Genomic DNA, 16,375 nt, shown 5'->3' with positions numbered 1-16,375 from the left:
CAAGCTACCCCAAATCTTTAAACCTGGGAACGGCAATGTGTTCATGGAATCACAGTGCATCAAATATAAATAATATTCCCCACTTTAGCGATTATGCCAACAATGCTCTCAGCTTCCGGACATCTCCTATCCAGTTTTCGTAATTACGCGTCGCCGTGACCAGAATGCTGAAAACCGGTATTTTTCGTTTGACAGACGACTAGTGCGTCAGCCAGCCGCCCATGTTCTTTCACTTTAGTACACTAGAGATGGGCCATCCAAGTAGGCAAGCATCACAAAACTCAGCTCCGACGCGTCGGTTGTTGCTAACCTTGCTGTACGTCCTTGCGTGTAGTGTGACTGAATCGATGGCGAATGAAACCGAAAGTTGCCAGAACGGGGACGGAATTTGTGTACCGGAATATCTGTGCGAAAACGGAATAATTAAATTGTTCGGCGAAGGATTAATAGATGAACGTGTGGATTTGAACGAATGTTCCGCGGGATACGTGTGTTGCCGAGAGGATTCGTACAGCCCGCCACTTCAGGTGAACATTAATCTTGTCGACACGGATAAGGAAGATTATTGTGAAGGGCTATGTGTGCCGTTCGATCAATGTCCGGAAGTCGACAGTGAATCCGGAGGTGGCATTAATTTGCGTTATCAATATGGAAGATGTCCGTCCAGTCAGATTTGTTGTAAAAATCCCACGCAAGGATGCAAGGATGGTGTTTGTATGTCGATTGATCAGTGTTTGGAAGCCGACACTGATATTAACTTGAGATTATTGGATTCGAATTGTCCTTTTAATGAAGTTTGTTGTAAAAGTTTTAACCAGCAGATAACGTCACAGGGCAATGCATGCAAAGGAAACTGTGTTCCATTGTTTAAATGCATGAAAATGGCTTCGGAAAGCAGTCAAATCAATCTTCGAATTTCGGATGAATGTCCTCCTAGTTTAATATGTTGCGAAAGCGTGCCTCAATCAAAATGTACAGGAACATGCACCGCTAGTGAATTTTGCGCGGATGATTTCTCACCCGAAGCTGAGATTAATTTACGATTGATGGACGATACCTGCTCAGCAAATCAAATTTGTTGCTCATCTTTAAAACCCATTCAAATGCCAAATGAATGTGAAGGATCTTGCGTTTCTTACCAAGAATGTGACGACGGTCCATTCGAGTTGGATTATTCCAAGCAAAGATGTCCAAAGAATCAAGTTTGCTGTAAGAAAAAGAAACTAATTTTAGATGTTCCTCAAGGTTGTAATGGAAAGTGCGTTGCACTACGCGATTGTCCAGAACTTGCTCAAAGCAGCTCTATCGATTTACGACTCTCGAGTGCTTTGTGCCCGGTAAATCAAGTTTGTTGTAGAAAGCCGTTTGCTGCGGAGACTTGTGGTGATGGGTTGTGCATTCCACCAGAAGACTGTGCCGATACAAGTACGTCTTTGGTGAACCTGAGGGCAACTAGCGATAATTGTCCTCCGAACACGCAGTGCTGCTCGCACCCTAAGACTAACAAACATATGTTTCTCAGTGCACCTCCAGTTGTCGATTCATATCCTCAGAAAATGTTATGCCCAGGAACTTGTACTTCATACGATCAGTGTCAGACACCTACCAATGCAATAAATTTAAGATTTATGGATCAGAGTTGCCCGAAGAGTCAAATTTGCTGTATGGATCTTAAAACTACTGTATTGAGTATTCCGGAGGTAAAAACCTGCGATGGAATCTGCGTATCTGCCAGGCAGTGTCCGGGGGGAGCATACTCGGATCATTCGATCAATCTTAGATTGAAATCAGAAGGATGTTCAGTTGGGCAAATTTGCTGTAGTCAGTCTAAAGCATTGAACATTTTTTGTAATGGGACATGTGTTCCGAACGACCTGTGCTTGGATTCTGGAGGATTTAACTTAAAAAGTTCGGATGATCAATGTCCTGGCAATCAAATTTGCTGCGAACACGTGAAGTCCAGATCAGATGTGTCAAAAGCTACCTGTAATGGTCGTTGTGTTCGACTTGAGCAGTGTCCACAATATAATGCAGATGATAAAGCGTTGATCAATTTAAGATTGACTGGCAACGGTTGTCCCTTCAATCAAGTTTGCTGCCAAAGTTCGTTACCATCCGATGCGTGTAACGGTGTGTGTACTTCATCCGAGGAGTGTGATGAAAATTTTATAAACTTGCGAAGCTCGAATGCTTACTGTTCCAATAATCAAGTTTGCTGTGAAAAGCTGAAGCTATCAACATCTACAAAGTGCAAAGGAAAATGCGTTCCCCATCAACAATGTCGCAATAATGGTTCTGGAAGTAATGTAATTAATCTTAGAAAAAGTAATTCAGGCTGTCCTGCAAATCAAGTTTGCTGCGAGACCCAGACCGGTTCGAATTCTTGCAATGGAGTTTGCGTTGCTCACCAGCAATGCGCAGATGATTTAGGCGAAGTAAATTTGCGTGATACTGATAGTGGAACATGTCCGATAAACAAGGTATGTTGTACATCTCCCAAGATATTGGTGAACACTACGACATGCGATGGAACGTGTGTACCAAAGGAATACTGTTCTGATAATGTTAAAGATTACAATGAAATTAATCTCAGGTTACATGATAACCGTTGTTCTCAAAATGAAATCTGTTGCAGTAAACCGGAACTGATCGTTCACTTAACAGGTCAACCAAAACCATTAAATCCGATCAGTCCGCAGGAAAACTCGCAGTCCTGTACCATGAACAATGATCCGAGAACGTCCATCCTAGGCAAAGTCGATGTTCCGTGGTTAGTCAGCATTTGGAGTCGCCAGAAACTACTGGGTATTGAAAGAAATCAATACGAATGCGTAGGTTCATTACTTCAACCGGGTTTAATTCTCACTTCTGCCGATTGCTTGACCAACTTTAACGCCGACCAAATCTATGCACGGATTGGGGACTTCAATCTTAAACCATTGAACACCCTCTCAAAAAGAAGGGTATTATAAAGTCCCCAAAAACGATTACAATATTAATAGCAATATTTCGTTTTAGGAATACGGAATATCTAAAATAACAATCCATCCGGATTACAACGCTCAATCAGGAGATGCAAACATTGCGGTGCTAAGGTTGAGTAAAAATTCTACCACCAAGAGTAATGTCTGCCTTTCGCAGTACTCAGAGGGGATTTCGAATTCCGACTGCTTCTTAATCGGATGGAACAAACGGTCCATAATGAAGGACGACATTGCGAACGCTATCCCCGAGAAACATTTACTAAGGTTAAAAGCTGGGCAATTCAACTGTCCGGAAGGTATGTTCTGTACCGACCGTTTTGAATCCAGTTTGTACTGTGACAGTTTCCAAGGATCTCCACTGGTCTGTTTCGAAAGTGGTGGACGCAGTTGGAAAGTGTTTGGGATTTCTACCGGAAAAAGTGAACTTTGTGACAAATCTGCGGTCCCGAACGTTCTGACCGCTACTGGTTCGTATGAAATGTGGATAAGAGAACAAATATCACCCAGCTTTATGCAAGTGCCGATGCCACCAATGCCAAACCGGTTATATCTGCCGGCACTGCCCTGATATCAGAACTTAGGAACATTTTTACGACCAATGTGTAAATACTAATTCTAATTTCCAATCTAATCTCTTAGGTAAATCATTACGTTCGACGAAAAATAACGTTTTAGAGTTATCAAAACAATAATATATTTTCCTGAATCGTCTATAACAAGAGCCTAAATGCATTGTAGTATCTTATACTTGGAGCAAAGAATATTAACATTATTTTCTACATGGTAAGTTGACAAAAATGGCTATACAATGACGAAATTAAAAGATATTAAATATAAAACACGTGCGTTATTTACTGTTAAAATTTATAAAAACATACAATAGTTACAGGAGTTGAATTATAGTACAATGATTTTGGCATGACGCGTACATTTAGTCTTTCACTTTCTTGATACAGAAGAAACTGGCCAGCCTGATCTTCTTACTCTTTTTCTTTCGTTTGTTCTGCTTTCGGGCCATGCACTCCTGACAAACTTCGGCGTGGTCCTGTGATATAGCAGTGTCCGTGTCTTCCGTGTTCATCGTTCCGCCCGAAAACTCGCTTAGTGGCAGCAGCTGGAGATAATCTGGTGAACCCTCCGGATGAGTGGCTGAATCTGGACTGATCTTCTCCTGCTCGCTGCTTTCAGCCGGTCTGTCCTCAGCATCCGGTTCGGTTGACAGCTGCGAAGTGCGAATAATTTTGGTGCTTCTTCTATCGGATGTCGGCGGGGTAGCAGTAAAACTTTCCGCTAGAAGGTCATGGATACTGTCGTCACTTTGGAAGGTGCTGATATTGAATGTTACATGAACCGGACTTGTTTGGGTACTAACGGTAGCAAATATTCGATTCAATGATGGATTACTGTATCGCAGATAGGTATTCATAATTGCTAATTTTTCGCGCTCTTTTTCAACCTCTCGCTCTCGCTGTCGTTCATTTTCACGCTTGGAATGTTCAAGGCGCATTGATTCTATTTTCCGTTTCAGAGCCTCTATCGTAAAAACGTTGTCTTCTCTTTGCATCTCGCAGAAGTTCAGGTGCCGTTTCAAGCTGTCTAGCTCCTCAGTCTTTTCTCTTAGCATTGTCTTTAGGTTATCCGTATTCGTTTCCAAGTCAATTTCATCGTTCTAAAATAATTTGTTTTAGAATTTATGTTACACACAAAATGCTAACCTTTTTTTACTAACCTTTTCAGCTGGACATTCAATGCAGGTCTCCGGCATAGACTTATGCCGCAGGAGAGGCTGTCGATCCCGTTTCTTAGTCGTCTCATCAATGTACTGTTTTACCTTACTTTTAATATGACCGTATTTTTGCCGTTTCAGAGAACTGGTTTGAGGTGGTACATTATTCAAGAGGTTTTCCAGTGACTTCGCTTTTTTTTGACCGGTTACTGGCTTAGCCAAAGTGTTAGATGAAACTTTCTTCGTGTCCTTTGCAGTGATGACTTGTTTACTAGTGGTTGGATGAAACTTGCTAGGGGGATTACTGGAACCACTCGAGCTACTGCCGTTTTCGTTTTCCGTCGAGAAACTATAGTTTCCGCTAGATGTATTGGACCCGGATAGGTGTGAAGCAGCAACGGAGGATGGTGCTTTCAGGAAGACAAAGTAAAATATTAGTAGGGAAAAACAGGGCGAGTTCTGGCTACAGTTAGCAAGATATGTCACTTTTTAAGCTATTTCGACTTGATAAAATAATGGTATTTGTATCTTAGTATCTCCAAATTGAAATTGAAATTGAAATTCATTCCAAATTGAATTGGAATCAACATGGATCACGAAGAAGAGACAGACTCAGACGCTCGTGGCGACGTGGTTTAGCTATTGACATCCGGCATATCGATGAGAACATCTGGCGACAAGTGAAAACCATGGCGTGTGATCATCGGCAGTGGACTGGCGGGTGATCATCTCTGATTTTACTCATTTGTTCTACCAATTCCAAATCCATGTGCGTCAGCATGGATCAAAAAGTAGGTAAGTAACGGAGCGGTACCACTGCCAAAACAACTATTTGTATGTGAATATGCAAATAGAGTATGTAAAACGAGCACTTTGAGGAACACTTCTGAACCTAGTAAACTGAAAGAAGAAGTCGCAGACAAGCTACATGTGTAGAACTTTTTTACATTACTATGGACTGATCTCCAGAGATCATACGTTTCAAGGGTTTGACAATATCGGCAAATCATACGGATCTAGGCAGAATCTTTTAAATTCGTATCCGGTATTAAAAGTCGGTTCTACCCAGAGGATCTCATAGTATGACAAAATACAATGAACTGCAAACCTAATAGTTGAACAATTTTGCTCTTTCCTCGTCACGTCTTACCGTCTCACTCTAAGCATAACTAATTATACCCCAAATTCTATTGTTTTCTTCTACCTTTTGCTTTGTTCATTGAAAAAATTACTGTTGTACAACAAAGTAAAACCTAGGTGCTGCATTCCTTTTTCGAAACTTGAACTGCCTTTCGTACGAAACATAGCATCGCTGCGAGCACATATTGATTTGCAAGAACCATTCATACTGTGAAGTACGAAACGAGCTATATGTATGGGAACCTAATCCCAAACGAGCGCGAGGTAATCGACAAATGGAAGCAGTTCTTCGATGAACACCTCAATGCAATGGCGAAGCTGCACAAGGAGGCGGAACGAAAGTTAACCTAGGAGTGCCCATGGAAGATAGTAATGTCCCAGCACCTGATCTCCAAGTAGTCAAACGAGAAATCTGATTGCTGAAGACCAACAAGGTCGCTGGTAATGATCGCCTACCAGCAAAGCTTTATAAACATGACTTAGAAACGCTGCCAACGGCTCTACACTGGGTTATTTTCAAGATTTTGGCGCTTGAGAAGCTAACGGAGAAATGGATGGAAGGAGTGGTACACTCAACCCCCGCTAATATGAAAAACAGCTCGTTCAGATTGGGCGAGTTCATTTTTAATCTGAATATTTGGTAACTCTATTTATTTCCACACACGCGCAAGACGCACACCCTATAAACTTGTTGTTTTGATTTGACAAAAACAAACGTTTTGAAAACATCTCAAACATGCGCGAATTCTAAAGGTTCGGTTTGTATAATACGAAATTGGCTCGGCAGTTTAGACTAAAATGGTCTATTTTGAGTACTGGAGAGAGATAAGTTGCATATGAACTATATTGCCAAAGCTCCTGAGCAAGAGGAAACGCATTAAGATTTTTTGCTTTTTTTAATTTACCGGTCCACTTTAACGTCAATTGTGTGTGACGCTTGATCGGTTTTTAATGTGAACGCATTCATACCACCGGGGTGTAGATTAAAAATGTTCAGATTAAAGAAGGTCATACCAACGGGGGTTCACGGTATGTCCCATCTACAAAAAGGGTGATCGGTTTGACTGCTTTATTGATTTCAAAGCAGCATTAGATACAGTCGATGGCATATAATGCACAATTATGGTTTTCCCGATAAACTGACGCGACTGATCAAAGCTACATTGGATCGAGTGATGTGTTTAGTGCGCCACTCGGGGACACTCTCGAGTGCCGCAATTCGAAGGCATTCGAGGACATAGGCGCCGTTGTTGTGTTCCAGTTGCGGACGATATTTTGCGGAGTACAAACTGAAAGTAAAGAGTTACGGAGGCGTATGTATCTCGAGTTATATGCACTGCTGGCAGAGATTACCAGCGGTATACTATGGTGGGTCGGACACGTCGTAAGGATGCCGGACGACAGTGCGACGAAAAAAGTTCTCTTCTACAACCTCACCGGTACCAGGAACGGAGGAAATCAACGTGAAAGATGTCTTGACTAGGTCGCGACCCAGCCATCACCAATTCGTAGGGTATCCAACGTATTTTGGACACTTACAGGAAAATCAAGTGGAAGTGTCCAAATTATGTACAGATGCTGATGGGGTTCAAAATAGGTTGGTTAATCTATATCGTTGTACGGAATTTATCGTAAAAGATAGTAACAATGGATGTTTTTGTTGAATTCCAGATGTTGAGAACCATCACCATTAGCGGCTTCTATTATGTGGGCTTTTTTAATTGCAGCAAAACTTGAAGGTTGCATCTAAAAAACTACCGCCGCGTTAACGTAGGACCACGCAAAGTTTGGTTTTATACAGTTGAGAACTTGCTTATTCAAATTATTTTATGGAAATAAAAAATATGGAAACTTTACCCAAGAAAATTGATAAATTTAGCTGCATTCCATAAACAGAAGTCTCGGTCCTCAAAATTGAGCAAAGGGAAAACAGTAAAATTCAATAATTTTTATATTAAAAACCTCATATAGAAGATTGCAGTTTTCACTGTATAAGTGAGCTAAACTTTATACTTTCAATCTATAATGATCGAAATCCATTTATAATTGGCAAAGCTATTAGAGTTGAAAATCTTTCATAGAATCTAAATTGGGGAATGACACTCTGCGGTAATACGGTCTTTGGAATGCAAGTTTTATCTTATATATAAAAATGGATATCTGTCTGTCGGGATGTTCCTTATAGAATCGAAAACTACTGAACAAATCGGCGTGACAATTTGCATGTAGAGGTTTTTGGGGCAAGGTTTTAGTGATGGTTAGAGACCCCTCCCCCCACTAAGAGGGGGGGGGGGCTCCCATACATATGAAACTCAAATTTCTGCATAACTCGAGAATTAATCAAGCAAATAGGATAAAATTTGGCATGTGGGTGTTTTCGGTGACAAGAATTTATTCTATGGTAAATTGGGACCCCTCCCCTCTTTAGAAGGGGAATTATGACACCTCTCCCCTTTAAGAGGGAGGCTTCCATACAAATGAAATACAAACTTCCTTATAACTCGAGAACTAATCAAGCAAATGGAACCAAATTTGGCAAGTGAAGTTTTTCGAGGGCAAGAATATTTTCTATAGTGTATTAGGACCCCTCCCCACTTTAAGAGGGGGGGGGGGCTCCTGTACCAAAGAAATACAAATTTCCTCATAACTCGAGAACTAATCAAGAAAATGGAAACAAATTTGGCATGTGGGTGTTTTTGGAGACAAAATTTTTTTCTATGATGAATTGGGACCCCTCCCCGTTTAAGGAGGGGGGGATCCTATACAAATGATATACAAATTTCCTCATAACTCGAGAACTAATCAAGCAAATGGAACCATATTTGGCATGCGGGTGTTTTTGGAGGCAACCATATTTTCTATGATGAATTAGAACCCCTTACCATTTTAGGAGGGGGGGCTCTCATACAAACGAAATACAAATTTCCTCATAACTCTAGAACTAATCAAGCAAATGGAACCAAATTTAGCATGTGGGAGATTTTGGTGTCTTGAATTTATTTTATGATAGTTAGAGACCTCTCACCCCTGTGGTAGGGGGATATGGACTCTCATACAAATAAAACAGACTAAAGACTAAACACTAAAGACTAAAGACTAAAGACTAAAGACTAAAGACTAAAGACTAAAGACTAAAGACTAAAGACTAAAGACTAAAGACTAAAGACTAAAGACTAAAGACTAAAGACTAAAGACTAAAGACTAAAGACTAAAGACTAAAGACTAAAGACTAAAGACTAAAGACTAAAGACTAAAGACTAAAGACTAAAGACCAAAGACTAAAGACTAAAGACTAAAGACTAAAGACTAAAGACTAAAGACTAAAGACTAAAGACTAAAGACTAAAGACTAAAGACTAAAGACTAAAGACTAAAGACTAAAGACTAAAGACTAAAGACTAAAGACTAAAGACTAAAGACTAAAGACTAAAGACTAAAGACTAAAGACTAAAGACTAAAGACTAAAGACTAAAGACTAAAGACTAAAGACTAAAGACTAAAGACTAAAGACTAAAGACTAAAGACTTAACAGCGATGTAGCTGAACATGAAGGTGATGAGATCTTGGATCTTGGATCTTGGAGCACGTGCAGAAGACGACAGAATACCAACCCCCGACCTCCAGGAGGTAGCAGAAGAAATTGGTCGGCTGAAGAACAATAAAGCGGCTGGGGCTGATCAGCTACCCGGCGAGCTGCTGAAATACGGTGGTGACGCACCGGCTAGAGCGCTACACTGGGTCATTGTCAAGATTTGGGAGGAGGTGCTACTACCGGAAGAGTGGACGAAAGGCATCGTGTGTCCGATCTACAAAAAGGGCGACAAGTTGGATTGTTGTAATTACCGCGCAATTACACTGTTGAACGCCGCCTAGAAGGTACTCTCCCAACTTTTATGTCGTCGACTATCACCATTTGCAAAGGAGTTCATGGGGCAACATCAAGCGGGATTCATGGGTGCCCGTGCCACCACGGATCAAATTTTCGCGCTTCGGCAAGTGTTGCAGAAATGTCGAGAATACAACGTGTCCACGCATCATTTATTTAGCGACTTCGAATCGGCGTGTGACACGATCGATCGAGATCAGCTATGGCAGCTTATGCACTACTACGGATTTCTGGATAAACTAACGCGAATGATCAAGGCGACGATGAATCGAATAATGTGTGTTGTTCGAGTATCAGGGGCAGTCTCGAGTCCCTTTGAATCTCGAAGAGGGTTACGGAAAAATGATGGGCTTTCAAGTTTGCTGTTCAACATCGCTTTGGAGGGTGTGATAAAAAGAGCGGGGATAGACACGAGTGGCATGATGTTCACGAACTCCGTCCAGCTTCTTGGCTTCGCTGACGACGTTGACATTATTATACGTACCTTTGAGAGGATGGCGACCCAGTAAACAATTTGGTTTGTATATTTCGGTTGCAACTGAGAGATACGAAATCATATCCGCACGAAAAAGTTATATTTCACACCACATAAGAACATATAACTACCAAAGTGGAGGTAATATACGTGCAGAAATTTTGATAATTCTATCTTGCATTCTATACAACAATTTTTGGAACACGCGACTTAATGTTCCTCAATATACGATTAAGATATAACTAAAGGTTACAATCATCTATACTGCTTTACAATCCGCAAGCCATAAGTTGTATATGACGACTCGCACGATCGCAAAACAACTTATTGTACACTTCGCCTTGACACACTCTAATCATTATGCAATTCCAATGTAAAATTAATATGCATACCATTTAATGTGCACTTTCTATTACGATCTTGTGTTATCTGGGGGAAACGTACATCGGACTGAAAGCTGAAGCCAAACGGATTGGACTTGTCATTAATGTATCGAAAACAAAATACATGAAAGGAAGAGGTTCTAGGGAAGTGAATGCTGACCTCCCTCTTCGGATTCATTTAGACGATGATGAAATCGAGGTGGTAGAAGAGTTCGTGTATCTGGGCTCACTGGTTACCGCAGACAACGACACCGGCAGAGAAATACAAAGACGTATTATGGCAGGAAATCGTGCCTACTTTAAACTCCGTAGGACACTACGATCGAACGAAATTCGCCACCGCACGAAGTTAACGCCCATGAGACATGGACTATGCTCGTGGAGGACCAACGCGCCCTTAGTGTTTTCGAACGGAAGGAGTTGCGCACCATCTACGGCGGAGTGCAGATGGAAGACGGAACGTGGAGGAGGCGAACGAACCATGAATAGCATCAGCTGGTTAGGGAACCACTCACACCGCAAAAATCGAATAAAAATGTCAACAAATTTTCTCAGCAACCAAGAAAATCATTATTTATCATAAAGCAAAAGTTTTTCACAAACTGTATTTAGTCAGTAGGACGGCTTTTCATGGGAGTTTTTCACTAGTACGGCAATTTTTTGAAAAACTCCGCTTAAACATAACAATAACAATAAATTTCAAATCAATTTACAAATTAACTAGACTTCAAAAGTTTCGTCCAAGTCAAGAAATAGAATCGTCTTTAATGCTTCTTTCCATACGTCAGAAATACTTATCGAGAATCATTGTAATTTTAAACACATCTGCGAATGTGCGGTGCGAACCACGATCAGTCATCCTATTTCAGACGGCATTGATTGCACTTGTTAAACAATTCTAAAATACACGTATATATAATAAACGTTCCGTGACGTCATTGATATGTATTATTATTTCCCATTATCGCATAGTATTAGATTTTATTCGTCTTTAATTTATTTCATAATATTAAAAGTGCAAAACTTTTCGTACCTAGTGTTTATTTTATCAGACGGATTGTTCACTGTAAAACTGCTTGAAGCAAATATACTAGTAAAAATTACAGTATATTGTTTATACGGTTATTTGAAATTTATTTTATATTGGTAAACGGAGTTATAGTCTTTGAAATGGATATCAATGTTTCTCTTCCTTATTGTTAGACTTCTAATAAACAAACGTAGCCACAGTGAATGAGTTTTAACAGCGGACTCTCTTTTCAATCAACCATACGACTTCAAGACAATCGATACTCACCGGCAGCGCCGTTCGTCTTATCCGGCTCCAGTATTCTGGGTGGGCTGATAGAAATTTCGTCCTCCAGAATCTCGAAATCCATCGACAGGCTTGCAGGAAACGTTTCGTCAGTCAGTTGTTGGTAGGACATTTTGCAAAAATGATTTTATTTCACTTCCTGATGCGAACACATCGATGCACTTGAGTTGTCTGAAGCTTTGTTAATGTGTTGGAACGTGCAAGAGCTAGCTGAGACTATTGTTTCTAACACTTCGCAGCTTCGAAATATGCGTATCAACTGTGAGTGTAACGTCGCAATAGAGTTGGTATTCCAAGTTTGAAACAGAAAGATTCGTAACGGATCAGATGAGAATACATATTATTGTATTTGTAAGTTCATGTCAATATTCAGTCAATAATCAACTAAAAAAGTCACTAAAACTTACATATATATACACATCAAGATTTTTTTACTTCATATTAGAATAATATGTGTAAAGAAACAGTGAAAATATTGGTAACTATTTCGGTTACAAATGACAAATGAATTGGTCTCTTGGGCAAATTTACCTGAGTCATTGGTTTTATTGCACAATTATAATAGTTTTGAAAATTTGTCATAATAATAACAACAAGAGAGAGCAGTAAAATAAAAGGTCTGAAAAAAGTTACCAAATACGCCGATAGGCGAGTCCATTGACATAGGTAATCACAAAGAAACGTGCACTATATTTTTAAAAATCACCTTCGCTAAGTCTATATTTTGGCCTAATATCAAGAATTTTCAGTTTGCTTGAATCTACATTTCTCGCATTAAGCATTTATTCTTCTCCAACAGAAATTTAAAAATTAATAAATAGTTGATCAAAATTATCATTTTTAATAACGAGCGTAGCAAAGTGAGGTACTTATCAACTACTTATCAATCTTCATCAATTTTTTTAGGAATTCCTATAAAAAATATTTTAAGCCTAAGTCGAAGAATACGAAATGACGAATAGGTGGTTAAGTAGTTGAATGTACAAATATTTACATAGTTAAGTACCGTAAAACGGGGTAACATTGATTATCGGAGTAACCAGGATCAGTTAGATCATTCTTAAGTGAAATAAACAACTTCCGCCAACTTTCCTGAAATAATCAATGTTACCCTGTTTTACGGTAGTTTAAACAATTGTTATATTATATTATATTTTGTTTATTTTTGAATTGCTTGCATTCGGGAATAAAAAAAATCATTACCTAGGTAGTGTCAAACGCGCACGACTAGATTGAATTGGTTAGCTGGAAATTACTTCTAGTAAATCCCCTGGTACGGTTCCCTTTCTACGCCTCTGGTTATTACCTTTGATCAGCATTTTCACCGAAATGTAAGCTCGTGATATATGTGACGAAAACTAATTCCGTCTCCGAAGAAGTTCTCTGTCTTGATAGCCCGTCAATCGAGCATCAGAGTAAAACCTGTTTACGGCCAGTGCCGGTAAAACACACCAACATACGGGTTCGTTCGTACCTGTATCGTTTTGCAATCGGCTGGGATGTGGCATTTAACTTTAGCCGGCTCATTCACATCGTCGGCCAGTTAGTGACTTCCATTCAACCAAGATCAACACACGTCCGTTTGATGAGCTGGGATGAAGAAACCAGTATTGATAGTGGCATTCGCGCTTCTCATCGGACAACGATTCGCGGATTCACAGGTGTGTACAGTGCTCAACGGCCGAAAGGGGTTCGGTGCGATTATCTGCATCGTAATCTTAGGTGAAGGGTGAACAAATTGTTTAGTCGTGAGTTACAATTCGTAATATGTGAATATTAATAACTGTGAAGTGATCATCGATTCCCGTTTCATCGTGAACCAAATAAAGAATAACAATATATGAAATATTCATTGCTAAATAGAATGAATATATTTTCTGAAGACGATAAGTATAATAATTACAGGAATTCGTTAATTACATTATGATCGATGGTTATGCAATCAAAACCAATAAGCGCTTCTCATTAAACCATCTGTCAAACCGCAAAAACTACATACTTTACATCTGATCAAAATAATTACAACTACCGTTGCAGGAATGCTCGGGAAGATGCGTCAAAAAGGATGAATGTCAAATAACTGGAAGTTCAGATGTTGTGGTCGTTCCAGTATTGCCAATCACTCAAGCAGGTGCACTTGATGCAGATTTCGTCGATCTTAGGTAAGACGTTATCAGCTACTTACGGAGAGATGAAAGTTGTACTGAAAATTTTAAACTTGGCTAGACTCGACGAAGGTTGCGATAGACTGGAGACCTGCTGTTCGGAAGGTGATATCATTCCCAGTGCACCGAAAGGATCTTTCACTTTCGGTCAATGTGGTGTAAGAAATCAGAACGGAATTGGCTACAGACTGGTCGGTCATAAAAATGGAGTTTCGGAATACGGTAACAACGAATATTAATAAGTGTAAACAAATGTGTCACCGTCTTTGATAACTGGTTTATAGGTGAATTCCCATGGACGTTGATGGTGTTGAAATCCCAACAAGTAGTCGACATTTATAAGGAAGTATATATATGTGGAGCATCGTTGATCGCTCCAAATCTGGCACTGACAGCTGCTCATTGTGTGGTAAACTTCAAAAACGAGAAATATTACGTTCGAGCAGGCGAATGGGACACAAACACCGACAGAGAGTTGTATTCTACGCAGGTGAGTTTCTACTAAACCACGATTAAACTGTTTAACTTAACTGCAATTTAATATTCAATCCACGAGTTCGTTGTTTGGATAACCCTTAAAATTTTGGACTTATTCCATTGTAGACCCGTGACGCATCGGAAATAATAATCCACGAAAATTATAACAAACATCACCACAACAACATAGCTTTGCTCAGACTGGATACTCCGTTCAACGCAGATAAAAATGTTCAAATCATTTGCCTACCGCCGGTCGGTTCCAGCTTCACTGGCCAGGAATGCTTCACTGGTGCATGGGGTAAAGACAAATTTGAACAAGGAAGACTGCAGAATATTCTCCGACGGGTAGAGGTACCGGTTGTTTCACATGACCAATGCCAAGACGCATTCCGGTCCACACGGTTGGGGCCGCGCTTCGTACTGCATGACAGTTACATGTGCGCCGGGGGAGAGGAGAATGTCGACGTGTGTACGGGAGACGGTGGTGCTCCGCTAGCCTGTGCCACTCCGGGGGACAGTGGTCGATACTATCAAGTGGGAATTGTCGCTTGGGGAATTGGCTGCGGGCAGAAAGGTATTCCCGGAGCATACACAGACATCGTTAGTTTTATTCCGTGGATCCGGAATAAGATGGCGAGTTTGGGTATCGACGGGAGCACATCAACTTTCTAATGATGCGCAATCTCTTAGTTTGTTAGGTCTAAAGATAAAACTATTTATTGACAAACCTAGACACATTTATAAAATATCACATTATACCATAAAACCGGTTTCATCAGTAGCATAAAGCATTCATTCTTTTGCGTCATCGATTAAAATATTCGGAATGGATGACGCAAAATCATTTCAGATTTTAGACTTGAAGATGAATTTTGATTGTTTGGCTGACTCGGGGATATTTTAAAACTAGAAATAATTATGAATCCAGATATCGACAATAAATTGTTCACTACCGAACACAGGATAGTTCTTTAAAGATTAATAATAAATTGATTAAGAATCAAAACTAGCTTCCACCGCATTTCAATCTGAGACGCAAAAAGTGAAACAAATGCAGTTTTATTCTATTAGAAAATATGTGTATGTTTTTTTAGCGATTCCTCATTTTATTTCGTTGAGCGTTGACAATAGTTGTGTCAAGTTTTCTCTCAAAAACAACATTAATAGAAAAAAACTGACGTAGAACTGTCAAATGCTACAACGTAGCTGAATTCTGAGTATATAAATAATAAAAATGAATTATTCATTGCTAGGTAGTTGTATTCCCAACATTGAAAAAATTGGACCTTTACAATCAATCAGTATTACTCTAACGCTAATGGATGATTCCTCTGGATGAAGTTTTCGGAGCGTCTTACTAGAATACGAAACCTAAAATTAAAAAAGAAGAAAACTTATCCAATTTAATTCTACTATGTATATTTTATTCACGACAGATACGTATTTCGCCTACGACTTGCAGGCTTCCTCAGTTCGAAAACAGACACTGAGGAAGCCTGCAAGTCGTAGGCGAAATACGTATCTGTCGTGAATAAAATATACATAGTAGAATTAAAGTTATTTTCTTCTTTTTTGATTCCTCTGGGTTATTGGACGAAATCGACTCATTGGGAAATACATCAACCTCATGCTACTCCAGAAAAAGTAGCAACCCTTTTTGAAGTCGATCCTTTTGATAAATATTCTGATACAGGGTTCCAGAAGTTACGAAAGCCACATTTAATGACGTAGGATCACGTCTTTGTTTATGTTACTGTATAGCACTTTGTGAAAAAAAAAACGGAACGGCAACGTCTGACCGAAAAATTTCAAACATTGATAA

At 39.8% G+C, this 16,375-nt stretch overlaps 3 protein-coding genes across 3 annotated transcripts; 2 read left to right on the top strand and 1 right to left on the bottom strand.

The window, feature by feature from the left end:
- The first annotated feature begins 347 nt into the window (after nt 1–347).
- Nucleotides 348–3,572, top strand: LOC128735717 (balbiani ring protein 3-like). The gene is made up of 2 exons (XM_053830202.1): nt 348–2,963; nt 3,019–3,572. The coding sequence occupies exons 1-2, from the start codon at nt 348–350 to the stop codon at nt 3,550–3,552; spliced, it is 3,150 nt and encodes a 1,049-aa protein (XP_053686177.1). The 3' UTR covers nt 3,553–3,572.
- Nucleotides 3,573–3,915: 343 nt separating this feature from the next.
- Nucleotides 3,916–12,020, bottom strand: LOC128735716 (putative uncharacterized protein DDB_G0271982). Its single transcript, XM_053830201.1, has 3 exons — nt 11,891–12,020; nt 4,714–5,120; nt 3,916–4,653 (listed from the first exon to the last, which is right to left on the bottom strand). The coding sequence occupies exons 1-3, from the start codon at nt 12,018–12,020 to the stop codon at nt 3,916–3,918; spliced, it is 1,275 nt and encodes a 424-aa protein (XP_053686176.1).
- A 1,415-nt stretch (nt 12,021–13,435) lies between these two features.
- On the top strand, nt 13,436–15,237 carry LOC128737242 (phenoloxidase-activating factor 2-like). The gene is made up of 5 exons (XM_053831840.1): nt 13,436–13,569; nt 13,946–14,070; nt 14,135–14,295; nt 14,358–14,563; nt 14,677–15,237. The coding sequence occupies exons 1-5, from the start codon at nt 13,504–13,506 to the stop codon at nt 15,223–15,225; spliced, it is 1,107 nt and encodes a 368-aa protein (XP_053687815.1). The 5' UTR covers nt 13,436–13,503; the 3' UTR covers nt 15,226–15,237.
- The last annotated feature ends 1,138 nt before the right edge of the window (nt 15,238–16,375 follow it).

The sequence above is a fragment of the Sabethes cyaneus genome, chromosome 2 (genome assembly GCF_943734655.1).
Source record: "Sabethes cyaneus chromosome 2, idSabCyanKW18_F2, whole genome shotgun sequence".
NCBI classification, from domain to species: domain Eukaryota; kingdom Metazoa; phylum Arthropoda; class Insecta; order Diptera; family Culicidae; genus Sabethes; species Sabethes cyaneus.
This window is presented reverse-complemented; position numbering and strand designations above follow the sequence as displayed.